Source organism: Amaranthus tricolor, chromosome 9 (genome assembly GCF_026212465.1).
Source record: "Amaranthus tricolor cultivar Red isolate AtriRed21 chromosome 9, ASM2621246v1, whole genome shotgun sequence".
In the NCBI taxonomy this organism is placed as follows: Eukaryota; Viridiplantae; Streptophyta; class Magnoliopsida; order Caryophyllales; family Amaranthaceae; genus Amaranthus; species Amaranthus tricolor.
In genome coordinates, this window is record NC_080055.1 from 5,104,154 (window position 1) to 5,119,153 (window position 15,000).

A 15,000-nucleotide genomic window follows, 5' to 3' on the forward strand; every position below is an offset into this window, starting at 1 on the left:
CTGTGTTACCATGCAACAACTTAAAACAAAAGTTACTTTATGCTTTTAAGTTTTTCCTTGAAGCTTATAAAATTCCAATAGCACAAAGCTGAAGTCAAACAAGAAATTACATCAAAGCACCTAGCTAGTCCTAGGATCTTGCCTTTGTTAGCGTTTGAAGAATTGGAGCGAATGAAAGACAAACAACAAACATATACTTTTTCCACGCTAGTTATATGCAATCTTGCTTGTGATATCACTCTGTGTTTTTAGCCAATGAGAGTGCATCTCGTGTGATATCCAGGCGCGATTGCTCACTTTCACTATGAACTTTTAATGTAGAGAAGCATGAACAAACTGCTTATAGCTATTCACTTTCTCAAAGTAATTAGGCTGTAGATCACTCTATGTTCAACAAAAAAATGGATTCCTTTTGACAGAGCTGTCATCTTCTCTTATTGTCTCTTGATTGTGGCTCTTTGCATGAAGTATTATAAATTTAAAGAACTTGGTTAAGTGTAGACTTATTCTTGATTATGCATCTTTAGATCACATTGCTGATACACCTGAAACAAAATATATGCTGACTCAATCGAGGTTGATTTTTGCGTATCAGATTTTTGCAAAAGAATCAAAGTACCTTTTTTGTTTCTGTATATGATGGCTCTAAGGCTGCAATGGGAACGATTAAGAGTGAAGATAATAAAAGTTGATCACATCTGTATTTATGTATAGTTCGTTGATGAACTTGGGCGCTTCCCTCGTATGGAAAATCAGAAGTTGAAGAGATTCATTTATGCAAATTAGGTAAAGCACAACATCAAATGTCCTGTAATGTACTAATTCTACACAACCTTTTCATTCTTGTATTAGTAAAGTTTTCCTTTCTCAATTTTTCATTCAGTTCTTGTCTTAAGACAAATTCTGTGTAATCCAACCAGGAAAGAACTTGTTGCTCAAAATTAAGCATTAGGAAATGTCAATTGATGCATGTATTTTCTCTATATTTCATCGTGAAGTATGGTGATTGAATTTGTTCTCGGAACCAAATAGAGAACAAGATGAATAGAATTGAACCGGAGGGAACAGAATTAAATCGAACTGAACCAAATATAGAGTATTGCTACATTTACTCTTATTTTGAGTACATTTCAGTAGAATAGATGAATGTGGGTCCAAAATATGGTTTAGGATTTAGAAGGAGCGCATATTCCATTGAAATTTAACTACTTAATAACGTCATTATTTTTGTTGGAAGTTAAAAGTTGAAAGTTGAAAGTTGAAAGATTCAAATCAAAGCCTGGGTCCCGGGTGACTAAGCTTTGGCCCGTTTACTCTTTTGCTTCAAACTTTTTTGTTTTTCTTGAGCTCTAAATTTTCAAATGGGTAGACGTATTGTTGTTTGTTGCTCATTAATTGCACTTTCTTTTTTCTTTTTTACTTTTCTTTTTATTACAAAATCCAAATTCCAACCTAAATCCTCTTTTATCTTTTTTTGTTTAGCTGTTTTTTTTGGTAGAACTTGCATGGGATGAGCCCGACTTACCTTTGCATGCATTTCATTTGTATTTAATTTACATTTTTAACTTCTCTTAAAAATCTCTCCCTTAAATGTCGCATTGTATGTCTCTTTTACATGAACTATTTCGAATTTGAATTAAACAACATAAAAAACTTATCGGGAAAATTTTTAAGTGTGGTCGTTGAAACACTCCATATTGGATAGTGAACTACTTGATGACTTTCCGAAAAAAGTATGTTTACTATAAGCTATGACCAGTTAGGGCACCTAATTATACAAGACCTGAACCACATATATTTCAGAGTTTTAAAACTCAGTAAAAACTCGGTATCCTTTTTAGCTTGTTAAATTAGACAAAAATAATTAGTTGATCCACTACATGCTTGTCTATTTAAAAAAAAATTGCTATTACAAATTGAAATATTCTTCTTGAGTCTCTATCTTATATACCAAAGGGGAATATGGGATCAAATCACTAAACTATGCAATGAATTGTTTCACATAGTTACAATGCCAACTGCCAAGGAGGAGATTTCATGAATTTTTGTTGATGTAATGTCGTTTTTAGAAAGTATTCAAAGGGATGTCGTTATCAAATATGGTTATTTAATCAGTTGTAACACACATTGATATTTTTGAATAGCCACAAAGTGCATCCTCCTTCTTTAAGTATGTTGCAAAGTGGTTTGTGATCTAATTTCTTCTTTTGGTGAGGCATTGCTTTCATTAAGTGTAATCCAACTGTAAGCCTGTTTTTAGTGATTAACAACCTTCTTTTTTTAATTTAAAGTATCAATCCATCACTATCTCATTTATCTTAAAAATATAGGCATATCTCCTTTATTTAATGAAATTATTTCTATTTGAATAGTAGATGTATGTAATCATAAAACTATTGGTTACAAGTTTTGTAATAGGATAATGGACACTAGTTATAACAACTATAAATTACAAATTTGTTAAAAAAAGTTTGTTAAAAAGCAAGTTTTATGTACTATTTTCCTTTTATATTGTTTGTTACACTTTAACTAAAATTGTAAAAAGTATTTGTTAAAAAAAGGAATAGTTTTGTTATCCATCTAAAACTAGTTTTGCTTATAGTACTCGTGAGTTGTGAGACAAGTTACTGCTCATTATAAATAATATGCTTTTAAAGTTTTTTTTATTGGAGTAAGGTTGGAGATTCTAGTATAGACAAGAGGAACGGTAAATAAATTTTTCTCATAAATAGTGAGAATCAAACTGTATTATAAGGATGAAAGAAAACGTTTTTTACCAACTCAACTTATAATTTCTCCTTCAACGTCTTTTATGTATGTGTTCATGTGGAATAGAAAAGACAATAAGGTTTAACGTTGAATTTACCTACTCCTCATAGTATTATGCTAGAATGTTAAACATTGAAAATAATTTTTGAATTATTTGTTTGCAGTATTCAATCGACTAAACTAAACGTTTTGCTTGCTTTCTAGTGAATTAGGGAGGCACAATACCTAAACAACTAATTTACCACCTAATAGAACAAGACCAAAACTAAAATGTGGTGCAAAATGCTGGATAATTGAAATTAAAGATCTTTTGTGTAAATTAAACATTCCATTGTTGAAAATTGGTCACATATGTTTGTCCTTTGTGTAAATTATTGAATGACTTATTCCAAACAACAGAGTAGGACAATTTAAAATGAATCCAACAATTTTTACACACGTGAAATAATAATAATAATAATAATAATAATAATAATAATAATTATTATTATTATTATTATTATTTTTATTATTATTATTATTATTATTTCACTTTTATCTGATTTAATGCGTAACTTTGATTATTCATATGTTAAATTATGCTTAACTAAAAATTATAAAAATTTAACATCATAAAAATATACGATTAAATGATTTAAACAAAATCTTATTTCATTATATTTTTTCTTATATATTAGCCACAACGTATAAAATAAATTTAAATGATATATAGTGTCAATAACAGTAACATAATAAAACAATTCAGAATAGAAGAAGTGCTTCTAAGGTACTCCCTCCTATTCAGCTTAGGTGTCCCATTTCCTTTATGGTCAAGTCACCTTAAATGTCCCATTTCTATTTTTGGCATGCATTTTGACTATTATACCCTTAGTACTTTATCCTATTTTCAATTATACCCTCTATTACCCTTACTAATTTTCCCTCCCTTATAATTAATCAACATACTTGAATCCTAATTAATACCCACCCATTTACACACTCCCTCCCTTTATAAACCTAAAACCCGACCCATTCCCCATTCATCTTGCCGTTTTCTCATTATCCTGGGTTGAAAGCTTCACCTTCTTCCTTATCTTCTTTCTTGTTCTTCTCTGAAAACCCTAAATCTGGGTTGAAGCTTCACCATCTTCCTTTATTTCTTCTGTGTTGTTGTCTGATAACCCTAGATCTGGGTTGAAGCTTCACCTTATTCCTTAATTTCTTTCATGTCGTTATCATGGCAAACTCCAGTTCGCCTTTTAAATCCCCCCTGAAGAATCCTAACTCCACAATCGACTCACCCATAAAAAAACCCTAACTCGCGTACTTCTTTACTTCTGAGAATCCCCAAATCTCCTTACAAATCGCCTTCTAAGATAGACTTTAAGGGGTTCGATGATGGAAACCCTAGATCTGGACTGAAATCGTTTGAGGAAGAGTCTTTTGATTACAATGATGACTCAACTTCTGTTGAGATTGATCCTAAGTGGGGAAGAGAACTTGACTCTGAAGGTGAACCCATTTACACACCTAAGCCTGATATGTATCCTGATCGTGAATATTCTTCTATGATGCTGTTTTTTCGAATACTGATTGTGAAGAAGAAGATTGGCTTGATAAGCTAGGTCCTTTCTCAAGTGAGTTTATGTTTGTGTTGGTGCATGTTCATTTTGACTGATGATGATTTTTAAGTTAAACGGTTTTTTATGCATTTAATTTCATTGCTCTGTGATTTGAAAGTGAGAGCAGTTTTAGCCACCATAAAATCAAACAAAGGGGGTTTGAATTGTTTTCCAACGTTGAATGCACAAAGATGTTCGATTTTGTACTCAATGATTTAAAAAAAAAAAATTACCTGAGAGTATTAAAACAACCAATTTTTTCATTAATGTATATTTGAATAAAAATGTTTCATTGAAAACAACATAAAATTTTTGTTGTTTGCATCTGAAACATCCCATGTTAAAGATCCCAAAAATATGTCCAAATTCAAAAGGAATTTACATTTCAAACATGTAGCTGTGTTGGTTAAGGTTGTGTTGGCTGATCTTCTGTGTTGTTGTTGCTTTCCTCTGTGTCCCAAAAAATTTTGTTGGTTACTGTTCTTTTGCTCATATGATGCTTTCTGTTGCAACTGCTGAAATTCGTTGAGATTGGTTGTTGTTTACTTCTGATATTTCTACATTCAAATCCCCTTCATCATATCCCCTGCATACCCAATGAGTTCCACAAGCTGATTTATTTTTTCTGTACTTAGCTTTGTGAATAAATATTGAAGTGAATCAACAACCAATTGTTTGTCAATAGTCAGGTAATCTGGTAAAGTCCCTTCCCTTGCTGCCTTTGTTTTGTTCATGTGAGGAATGTGATAGTCAAACCCCCCCGTCTTTTCATGACCTCTATCATACAAGCTTGTAAAGTGATGAATACAAACCTTAAACATTGTGGACTCAGATTTTGAAATGCATTATTCATAGCCCTAAGTAACTCTTTAACATTGTAAGCAGATTTTTGATATTGCAAAGCTTGAATTGATCTAAAAAAACCTAGATCTAGCACGTTCATGTCAGGGGAATTTGGAGGTTGTTGCACTAATTGTATATTAAATCCATCTTTCATTGCCTCTTCTAAAAATTCTCTGTCATTGTGTGCTATATGAGGTTTGGCATTGTCTTGTTGAATGTAAATATGCTTGGACAATTCTGCAGGCCATTTTGCTCTAATGGTTGGCAGCACATTAGTGATAAGCATTTCTCTAATGTGCTCTTTTGTGATTGATTGTATTGGTTTAGTTTCCATCTCCCCCCTTTTCCTGTTCTTTGAGCTTCTTTTTGCTGGCTCCTGTGTAATAAATAGCCAAATGCCTATCTTACCATAAAAAAAAAAACATCACCTTCAGTTGTAAATATAGGCTTTGTTACAGCACACATAAACATGATTTTTGGTATGAACCTTTTTGATTGACATTCTCTGTGTGGTTCTACTTCACCCGGAGCTAGATAATAACTCTGTTTCTCTCGGGTTAGATAGAAGTGTTTTTCATCTATGTGAACAACAATAGTATATGGCTTAAACTTGAATGCATCATTTTGTTCATCATATTCACATTTAGTATATGGCTTAAAATTTTTCTTCATCGAATTTTATTTTGTTTGCTGCTTCTCTACCCCCTCTCTTGCTGTTGAAGTTAATCATTGTGGTGTTGTTTGTCATCTGCTTCTTGACATCATTCCACAATCGTGTAATTGTTTTCCTACAAACTTCAAACTCAATTGCAAGTGCGTTGATTGTGCCTTGCGCTAGTTTCCTCTTCTTATTTAATGCAGACAGCAGCTTCTGCATTATGCGTTCTCTTTGTTGTGTACTTAAGTTTTTTGTAGGAGCCATTGTTTTAGATGAATGTGTAATAAATGACCATTGTCATTGTCTATTTATGCTTTCTGTTTTGTAATGTAATGATTAATTTTTTGTTCTTGTTGCACATTTCAATTTTGGCGCCAAACTTTCTGTTTTCTCAATTTATGCTGTGTGCTTTGAAAATTTGCTTGAATTCATGGTGGCAGTTTCTGATTTCCTTGTGAATTCCTTCTTTTTGGACATTTTAATTTGGGGTTTCAAATTAATTTGGGTACTGTGATGATTTTTTCCATTTTGAAAATTTGGTTGTTTATAAATTGGAGGCTATTTAAGAAATTATTAATGCATTTTTTGGGTAATTTGGAAAATCTGAAGTCAATGATCGCAAAAAGATTCGCACTCACATGATCAGTAACGACTGCAACTACACCGAAGCTGTTGAAGAATTGAGAAGGCTGTCGGAGATACCGTAACTGATGTATTTAATTTTTAGTACTCTTGAGAAATTTATGTAATTTCCAAAAATTATTGTAAACGTAGGACTTAATTATGTAATTCAGGACTTAATTAAATTATCGATGTAATTTTGGCGCAAAAAAATTTCAAACTTTTGGTGCCAAAAAAATCAACTTTTAAATTGGGCTAAATTGGTGGGAATCATTAATTCCTTAATCTTTACAATTAAAAACCCATAATACTACTCTCTCTCCTCCCTTAGGGTCCCATTTTGACTTTTCTTAAAATTCATGAAAAGTCAAATGGGACACTTCTCCTGAATAGGAGGGAGTATTATTTATGCTTTATTGTGAATGAGATTGAAGTATAAGTGTGAAATCGAAATAAAAAAATTAAAATTAGTAAAACAGACTATTTAAAAAAAAAAAAAGTGATGTAAAAATTGGGATTGAATGTAACCAGCTGGAAAACAACCATCAATTACTTTAAGTCGGTAAAAACTAACAAAAAATCCAAAATCATTGATTGCCCTTTGATTTCTATATTCATAATAATTATTCTAATCAATTACCTACGAATCTAATTTCATTTTTCCACTAATCTCTTCAACATTTATAGACCCATTTTTGTTACATTTTTATTTTTATTTAATCAAATTTAAACCTAAACATAAAATTATAATTAATTTAACAAAATAATAAACATGAAAATGTAAATTTTATTTTGATTTTCATTTTTTTTTAACATGGTTTTAGTTTTGTTTTTGAAACTTTTTGAGCCAAAACTCAAGTTTTGTTCTCGATCTTTCTTTTTTTCATCATGATAATCATTCATCATCCCCTCTGTACACCATAATCGAATTTATTTTCTACATCAGAATCATCATCATCATCATCATCATCTAAGAACAGATATCCAGAAAGATCGTCGTCTTCAAAATTCAAAATTTTGTTGAATTTATCTTTTTATTACTCTATCTTTCCGATTCCAATCCTACTCATTGTAGCTCTCATAACTCCATCCGCAGCTTGCGAACAAAATCCGCCATTGTTGAATGCTCCAATTCCATTATTAGTCATCTCTAATCCTTGCATATATGTTCTCACCTCTTTCCGAATCATATCCTGCATCACTGCCAAAAACTCTTGACTAAACTGAGAAGCCTGAATCTCTGATCCAACCATCGTCGTATTAGGTTCAGGATCCGAATTTGCAACTTCACAAGAATCCGATCCTGGTAGCGATAAACTTAGATCCGTCATCGGTGGAAAAACCGGTGCCGATCCAATATTAACCGATCCGGGAGTGGCAACCGGCCGGAAAATATATGAACCAGAATCGCTTGCATCGGAAGAACCTGGACTACCTGGATTGTTATTATTATTATTATTATTATTCAAACTTAAACCAGAAACATTTTTCAAAACTACATCAGCGCCATCGCTCATAGCACGTTTTAATGGCGGCGGATGAGGAAAATCTCCAGAGAAATCTTCGGGAGCAGGACAAACCATAGCGGAACATTTCCGCTTCAAGGTAGAATTCCAGTGATTCTTAATAGCATTATCGGTTCGGCCACTAAGCAACCTTGCAATGGTGGCCCATTTATTCCCAAACTTAGCGTGGGCCTGGATAATGGTATCATCTTCCTCAGAAGTAAAAGCCCGGTGTTCAACCTGCGGTGAAAGCTGGTTGCACCACCGTAACCGGCAAGATTTACCGGATCGGCCCGGAATTGATTTGCTTATAAGAGACCAGTTTCTTGGGCCGTGCTTTTGGACCAGAATTGTTAAGGCCTCATCTTCCTCTGCACTCCATGGGCCTTTTATCCGATCCACTTCCTTGCGGTTCATCTGAGTACTGTTAGTCTTATCAGCACCATTTCTAAACATTTTTTGGGGATTTGAATCTGGAAATTTGAGGTAAGCTGAATTTCTATGTTTTTTTTTGGTATTTTGATTTGAATCTGTTTACTGATACAGATTATATACAAAGAAAGGAAGAGGAGAGACACTGGAACGTAGTGAAGAAGGGTAGGGGAGGTGATTTATACTCGTAACTGAAAAGGGTGGATAAGAAGAGAAGAGTGGGTGACAGGTTAAGCCGGTTAGAGGAGAGAGAATAAAAAAGGATAGGTGTTATTAAATTTCGCCACTCCTTATCATTTTATCGCCATCCTTCGAAATTATGAATGTGCCTCTGAAGTTTAAAAAATTACCAAATTGCCACTGGAGTTAAAACTTAATTAACAAATGTAAATCATACTTAATAACACTATTAACACTTTAATCCCGAAGATTTGTCTATATATATTGAGTTCTCACTTCTCAGACGCGTTCTTGTATGAAGTACGAATTCATACACGGTAGTATCTCTCTAAAAACGTTGTTCGGTTTTAAACAAGCTTTTACTTGTAATTGATTAACTATGGCTAACAAAAGCGATTATGAATCGGATCCGGCACGTAAATTTTTCGATTTGAATCATTGTAACTTTTTTTAAAAAAAAAGTCGCACAAAATTGATGGACTGAACCATGGTTGAGTCGCACAAAATTGGGCGACTGGACCATGGTTCAGTTGCACAAAATTGGGCGATTGAACCATGGTCTAGTCGCCCAGTTTTGTGCAACTGAACCATGGTTCAGTCGCCCAATTTTGTGCGATTTAATTTTATTTATTTATTTATTTATTTATTTTATTTACACTATTATTTTTTTATTTGTTATTATTATTATTAATTTTATATTTTCGTAATTGTTTTATTCTTATTATTATTATTATTATTATTATTATTATTATTATTATTATTATTATTATTATTATTATTATTATTATTTTTAATTATTATTATTATTTTTTTAGTATTAGTATTTTTATGAATTTTTGTTATTATTATTATTTATATTTTCATTATTAATGTAATTAATTTATAGTATTTTTATTTCAAATTTGTAGGAATTTGAAAACTTCGGAGACAACGTAAATTACTCCGGTAGCTTTGTTACGGATAGGGAATTTGCTTCCTTAAATGAGTTACATATCTGGGCCGATGCGATAGGAATAACAATTGGTTTTCAATTTACACGTGCTTCTTATAAAAAAAAGAAGGACGTTCTAGAGTTAGTGTGTACTTAAGATGTCACCGCTATAGTAATGTTAGGGGTGATTTACATAATTTAGATAATACTGCCCGACCTGGTTCTAAAAGTACAAGTTGCGGGTGTGAATTTATGATTGTAGCAAGTAGTCGTAACCCAGAAGAAAGACCTTGGACGGTAAGGGTGTGTCCTGGTGAAAAAGGAAAACATAACCACCCGTTCTTAGTGTATAGAGATGGTCATGTAAGGGCGAATAGGATCAATGTAGATATTCGAGAGCACATACGACAGTTTAGTTCAACCGGAATGCAACCTGCCTTTATTATGAATTCTATTAGAGAAAATTTTCCTGGTTTTTTATGAGTATGAATCAGATATATAATATTAGGCAAGCAATAAGGAGAGAAGAGATGGAGGGTAGGACTCCCCTTCAACACTGTCTTCATATGGCCACAGAACTTAATTACGTGGTCTGGACAGACTTGGATAGTGAAGGGGAATTGAGCAGATTATTAGTTGCAAATCCTACCTCTATCCAAATGATACGTACGTGGCCGTATGTTGTGCTGAAAGATACAACGTACAAAACAAACAAACAAAAGTGGCCACTGTGTGAAGTGATCGGAATGACGCCAACGAATCACAACTTCTTGGTTGCGTTTTGTTTGATGCGAGATGAGGCAGCTGTGTCATATTCTTGGGTGTTGCAGGGACTGAGAGATATTTTCGGCACAGCTTAGACTCTTAGCGTCATTGTAACCGATCGAAACGAAGGTTTATCTGCAGCTATTCGTGACGTCTTCCCAGGTAAAAAGGTTTTGTTGATTAATTATTGTCGTTCTATATATTGAATATGTCTTAATTACGTTCAATGTTGTGTTTAATGTAGATGTGCGACATTTGTTATGCATTTGGCATATTGCAAACGACGTGGAGAACATGGTGGACAAGTTGTGTGGCGGAAAAAAAAAATCAACAAGGGCAAATATTTAGGAAAGGTAGATGGAACCCCTTGGTTGAAAGTTCTACAATTGGCAAATTTGAAGAGAGATGGCAAGCCTACGTGGTCAGTTAGGAACCAAAAGGTCATTCGGTATTTGGCTGGAACATGGATTCCACTTAGAGAGAAATTTGTGCGTGCGTAGACGAATGATTGTTTGCACATGGGTAACTAGACTACCAGCAGAGTTGAAAGCCAGCACTCTTTTTTCAAGTATTATCTTGGTAGCGGTAATAGCTCATTCGATACCCTATTTAAAAGGGCACACGCACAGATTACAAGAATCAGCAAGCCAGGATCCGACAAGCGCTACAAGAATCCATGAATTCTGTAACAAGGTCGCTGCGACAGCTGTTCTTTAGACCTTTATATCGCCACGTATATATATTTGCCTTGGAGCAGGTGCGGCTTGAATATAACCGTATGTTAGAATTGAGTGATTTTGTATTAAACAAATGCGGTTGTGTACTTCAAAACACCCATGGATTGCCGTGTGCTTGTTATTTATATATGTCTATCGGTTCACACGGTGCTTTGTATGTGAATGACATTCATTAATTATGGAGTACTTTGAGGTACACAGAGGTAAGAGATCAAACCAGCGGAGGAGTACGATACGCGAATACCGATGACTATAATTACTTTCAATCTCTGGTCGATGAAATTGTAAAATCTGATCCCGCAATTGTACGCTGAATGTCTCAGGTACTTGAGTATGAACTACACCCTGATGAAGCCGAAATACCTGAGCCTTACGCAATTCCACCTAGAAAGTGAAGACCAAGCACAAGCAAAATCACGAGAAGAAATAAAAGTGTATTTGAATACAGCAGATCATCTTCTCGGGGTCGAGGGTCTAGATCTTCATCCCGCGGCAGATTCAGTGGCAGATCCAGTGGTCGAGAAACGCAATCTTCAGTTGGAATTAAGTTTAGTTTAAACTTATCCGGTACAAGACTTTCCTTTCCGTTATTTACATTACTTTGTTACAACTTAATCTTATTAACCTTATTTTCAATTATTGCAGATGATCCAGGAGGTCGTGATTTTTCACAGTTTTCATGGCCTAACAACATCTTGTTCATTCTTCCTCCTTACTTGTTCGAGTGGATTGATGTGTTAGGTGATGGTAACTGTGGATTTAAAGCTATTGCCACAACAGAGCTGGGAGGCGAGGAGGCATGACCTCTTTTAAGACGTGTTATGTGTATGGAAATGCGAATGAACAGAGATCAATACCTACGTTTGTATCTATCCCAGGAGTCGTTAGACGATGCCATATTCAGAATAGGTTCACACGGCAACGGACCTGCTCCTTATATTCACTGGATGGATGCACCGATGGCATTGTACTCTGCAACAACGTTTCTTAACATTGGCATTGCTTATTATGGTTCTGCTGACGGTAACACGATGTACAACTGTTTGGTTCTTCCGTTAAGGAAAGCACCAGGCGTGCATAGTGTAAATATAGCTATAATATATGTTGGGTGAATGGAAATCATTTTGTTCAACTTTTAATGAACGACGATTCAACCCCACTCCCGCCCATCCATCAACGTCGGAGAGAAGCAGTTGACAATTTTACCAGACATATTGAAACACATTTCACTACTAGGATTATGCTCTAGAATAATCTATGCGGGCCTCAACCACCACCACGTAATAACACATCTGACGATGTTGTAAATTTAGATACTCCATAGTCTTACGTGTTGTATAAATCATTATTCAATTGTATTATAGAAATTATACACGAGATTCAATTTAATATAAATAGCGTTGAAGTAAATCAGTAAATGCATTAATGTAAATTAGTTTTAATACAGACTATGAAGGACCGTGCCCCTTAAATGCTTGCCATTCGGCAAATAAATCTTTACAATCATTAAGGTATAATTCTAAGGCATGTCGTTCCCGGGGGTTCATTTGCGCGAGAGGAGGTAGTCTGGCTAATTGAGAAATTGAAAAAAACAAAAGGAAAAACAGAGTTAACAAGACATAACAAAAAACAAATAAATTTAAAACACTCACGTATTCAGTTCTGCTCTGAGAAGGACCAGGACCGGCAGTCGGTCCTTCGTCAGGGGCTAAAAACGGGTGCGAGCACACTCTGAACTAGTCAACGTAACTAGATTCAGCCTCTGATGGAACAGATGCCCGACGAAATGCATGCTCACTAATGCGGGCACTAAAGGGGAACCTACTCCATGCCTCCAAGTACACATCCGAAGAAGCAAATGTCACGGATTACGTACCTTGTGCCGGTCGCATAGCCTTCGCTGGTCTCATAGAAGGGGGGGAATAGCCTACACAAAGCCGACCTGTCGCACTGTTCGCTCCGGCAAATACACCTCCACGATATCAAAGCAAGTGATACCCCCGTTGAAGGTGGTGTGTGGGTGCTCATTCAGCAACGCCCTAGGAGCAGAAACGTACGGAGTCCATTCCACCTGCATACAGGCCAAGTTAATATATAATAATAATGTAAAATTAAAAATACGTGCATGACAAAGTGTGATGTGATGTATAATACCTGAGTTTCCGTCATGGAGTCAAGTACGCTGCGGCAGTCCCTCAGCCTGTCCACCTCACGACATGGTTTCTTCGTTGTCCACATCTCCGCCATAGTCTTGTTTGGCACGTCTTCTCGGCGAGGATGAGGGTGGAAAGCAGGAAAGTACTCATAGATCCATGTCTGGAGCAAGTATCAAGTGAGGTCGCATGCCGGTTCTGGTCTTATCCGCCAGCAAGGTAGAGCCGACGATAGCCATGTAGTAGGCTGTCGTCTGGGTATCCATGGCCTGGGACCTATGACACAGCCGCATTAGTTTAGTAACGTTCACGCAGCCGCAGGTGAATACACCTCTACGCCGAAGCTCAGATATAGGCTCCCCGAACAGATTGGTGATACCGACCTGCCAGTTCGCCTCAGAAGGCTCAGCCGGTAGAGAACCTTCAATAGCAATGCCCAGTATGCGTTGCAGGTCGTGCAACATAATCGTCATTTCCCCCCATGGCATGTGGAAGGTGTTCGTATCTAGCTGCCACCTCTCCACGAACACCGATATCAAAGCACAATCGATGTGCTAGTGCATAATGTACGGTAGTCGGCCGAGGGAAGTAGCAGGTAGAACATTGTACAACGCATCTGACATATCCCTCAGTCCGATGATGGCCTCCAACGGCCTCTTCCTACTACGGCATTCCAAAACCGGAGGTGTACGCTCGAAGCCGTCAAAAATAAGTTCAGCTATGTGCCCCCCATAGCTAGGGATCAGTCTCGTATTTGTTGACCCCCCGGGCTGGGGCGATGTGACTAACCAGTCCGTGCTAGCGGACTGTGAGCGCCTGCTCTCCCGTGGCGGCTCATTATCGATGAAACTACGTCCTGCGCACTCAGATGCGCCTGAAGAACTAGGGCCCGCATGTGCGAATCTCCCGTCGGGCCCCCGGACAATAGTCCAATCCACCGGGTGAAAATCAGGACCCTGGTATTCAACATCATCAGCATCATTATCCTCATCACTAGAAACCCCCCAACTGCTCTGGATGCTGCTAGCCTGGTCATCAACAGGGGTTCGCACTAGGTCCAGCGCACTCGACCTTTGGGCAATACTGTGTCTGGCAGCCTTTTCCTGCCTAGCCCTCCTAGCAGAACCCGTTACCCCCACTCATGCGAGTCCCCTCTGAGTAAGGTGGGCCTAGAACTATTACCTCTTAACAAGTGTCTAAAAAAACCCTTTCCTTTTCCTTGATTACCAGCCATTTACTACAATTTTTGATAACTTAAGTAAATATTAATAATAAATGAACATAATCAAACGTTACGTTAAATTAACCACATGAAAAAAAAATTAATTAGCAACAACAAAATTTAACTAATCATTACCAACAAATACAATGTTACAACATATTTATTATTACGATTATTAATAATATTATTGTAATTAATTTTCTAAATTCACAATAATCATAATACTAGTAACAATATTAACAAAAAAATAACATTATTAATAATCATAACAATAATAACACAAACAATAATAATAATCATAACACTAATAACAAAAACAATAATTAAAATTAAAATTAAAAGAAAATTTAATAACATTACCAATAACAACAACAACAACAACAACAACAATAATAATACAAATAATATTCAAAAGAATATAAAAAACTTATTTGTAATAATAATAATAATAATAATAATAATAATAATAATAATAATAATAATAATAATAATAATAATAATAATTATTATTATTATTATTATTATTATTATTATTATTATTATTATTATTATTATTATTATAACAAACATATTTAAAATAATA

The 15,000-nt window shown here is 35.3% G+C and overlaps 2 protein-coding genes across 2 annotated transcripts in view; one reads left to right on the top strand and one right to left on the bottom strand.

Moving 5' to 3' along the window:
• The window catches only part of LOC130823200 (protein MRG1-like), a gene marked incomplete at its 5' end in the record, with an annotated part of 11,498 nt that extends 10,806 nt beyond the window's left edge, over positions 1 to 692 (top strand). The window contains one exon of the mRNA XM_057687833.1: positions 596 to 692. Within this exon, the coding sequence (XP_057543816.1) occupies positions 596 to 692 (97 nt within the window). The remainder of the gene's footprint in view (positions 1 to 595) is intronic.
• A 6,034-nt stretch (positions 693 to 6,726) lies between these two features.
• Positions 6,727 to 8,630, bottom strand: LOC130824215 (transcription factor MYB73-like). Its single transcript, XM_057689123.1, has one exon. It carries the CDS (start codon positions 8,451 to 8,453, stop codon positions 7,530 to 7,532), a length of 924 nt encoding a protein of 307 aa, XP_057545106.1. The 5' UTR covers positions 8,454 to 8,630; the 3' UTR covers positions 6,727 to 7,529.
• Between the last annotated feature and the right edge of the window lie 6,370 nt (positions 8,631 to 15,000).

Coding starts and splice junctions, on each gene's coding strand:
- LOC130824215 (XM_057689123.1), bottom strand. CDS start 8,453: ATGTTTAGAAATGGTGCTGATAAGACTAACAGTACTCAGATGAACCGC.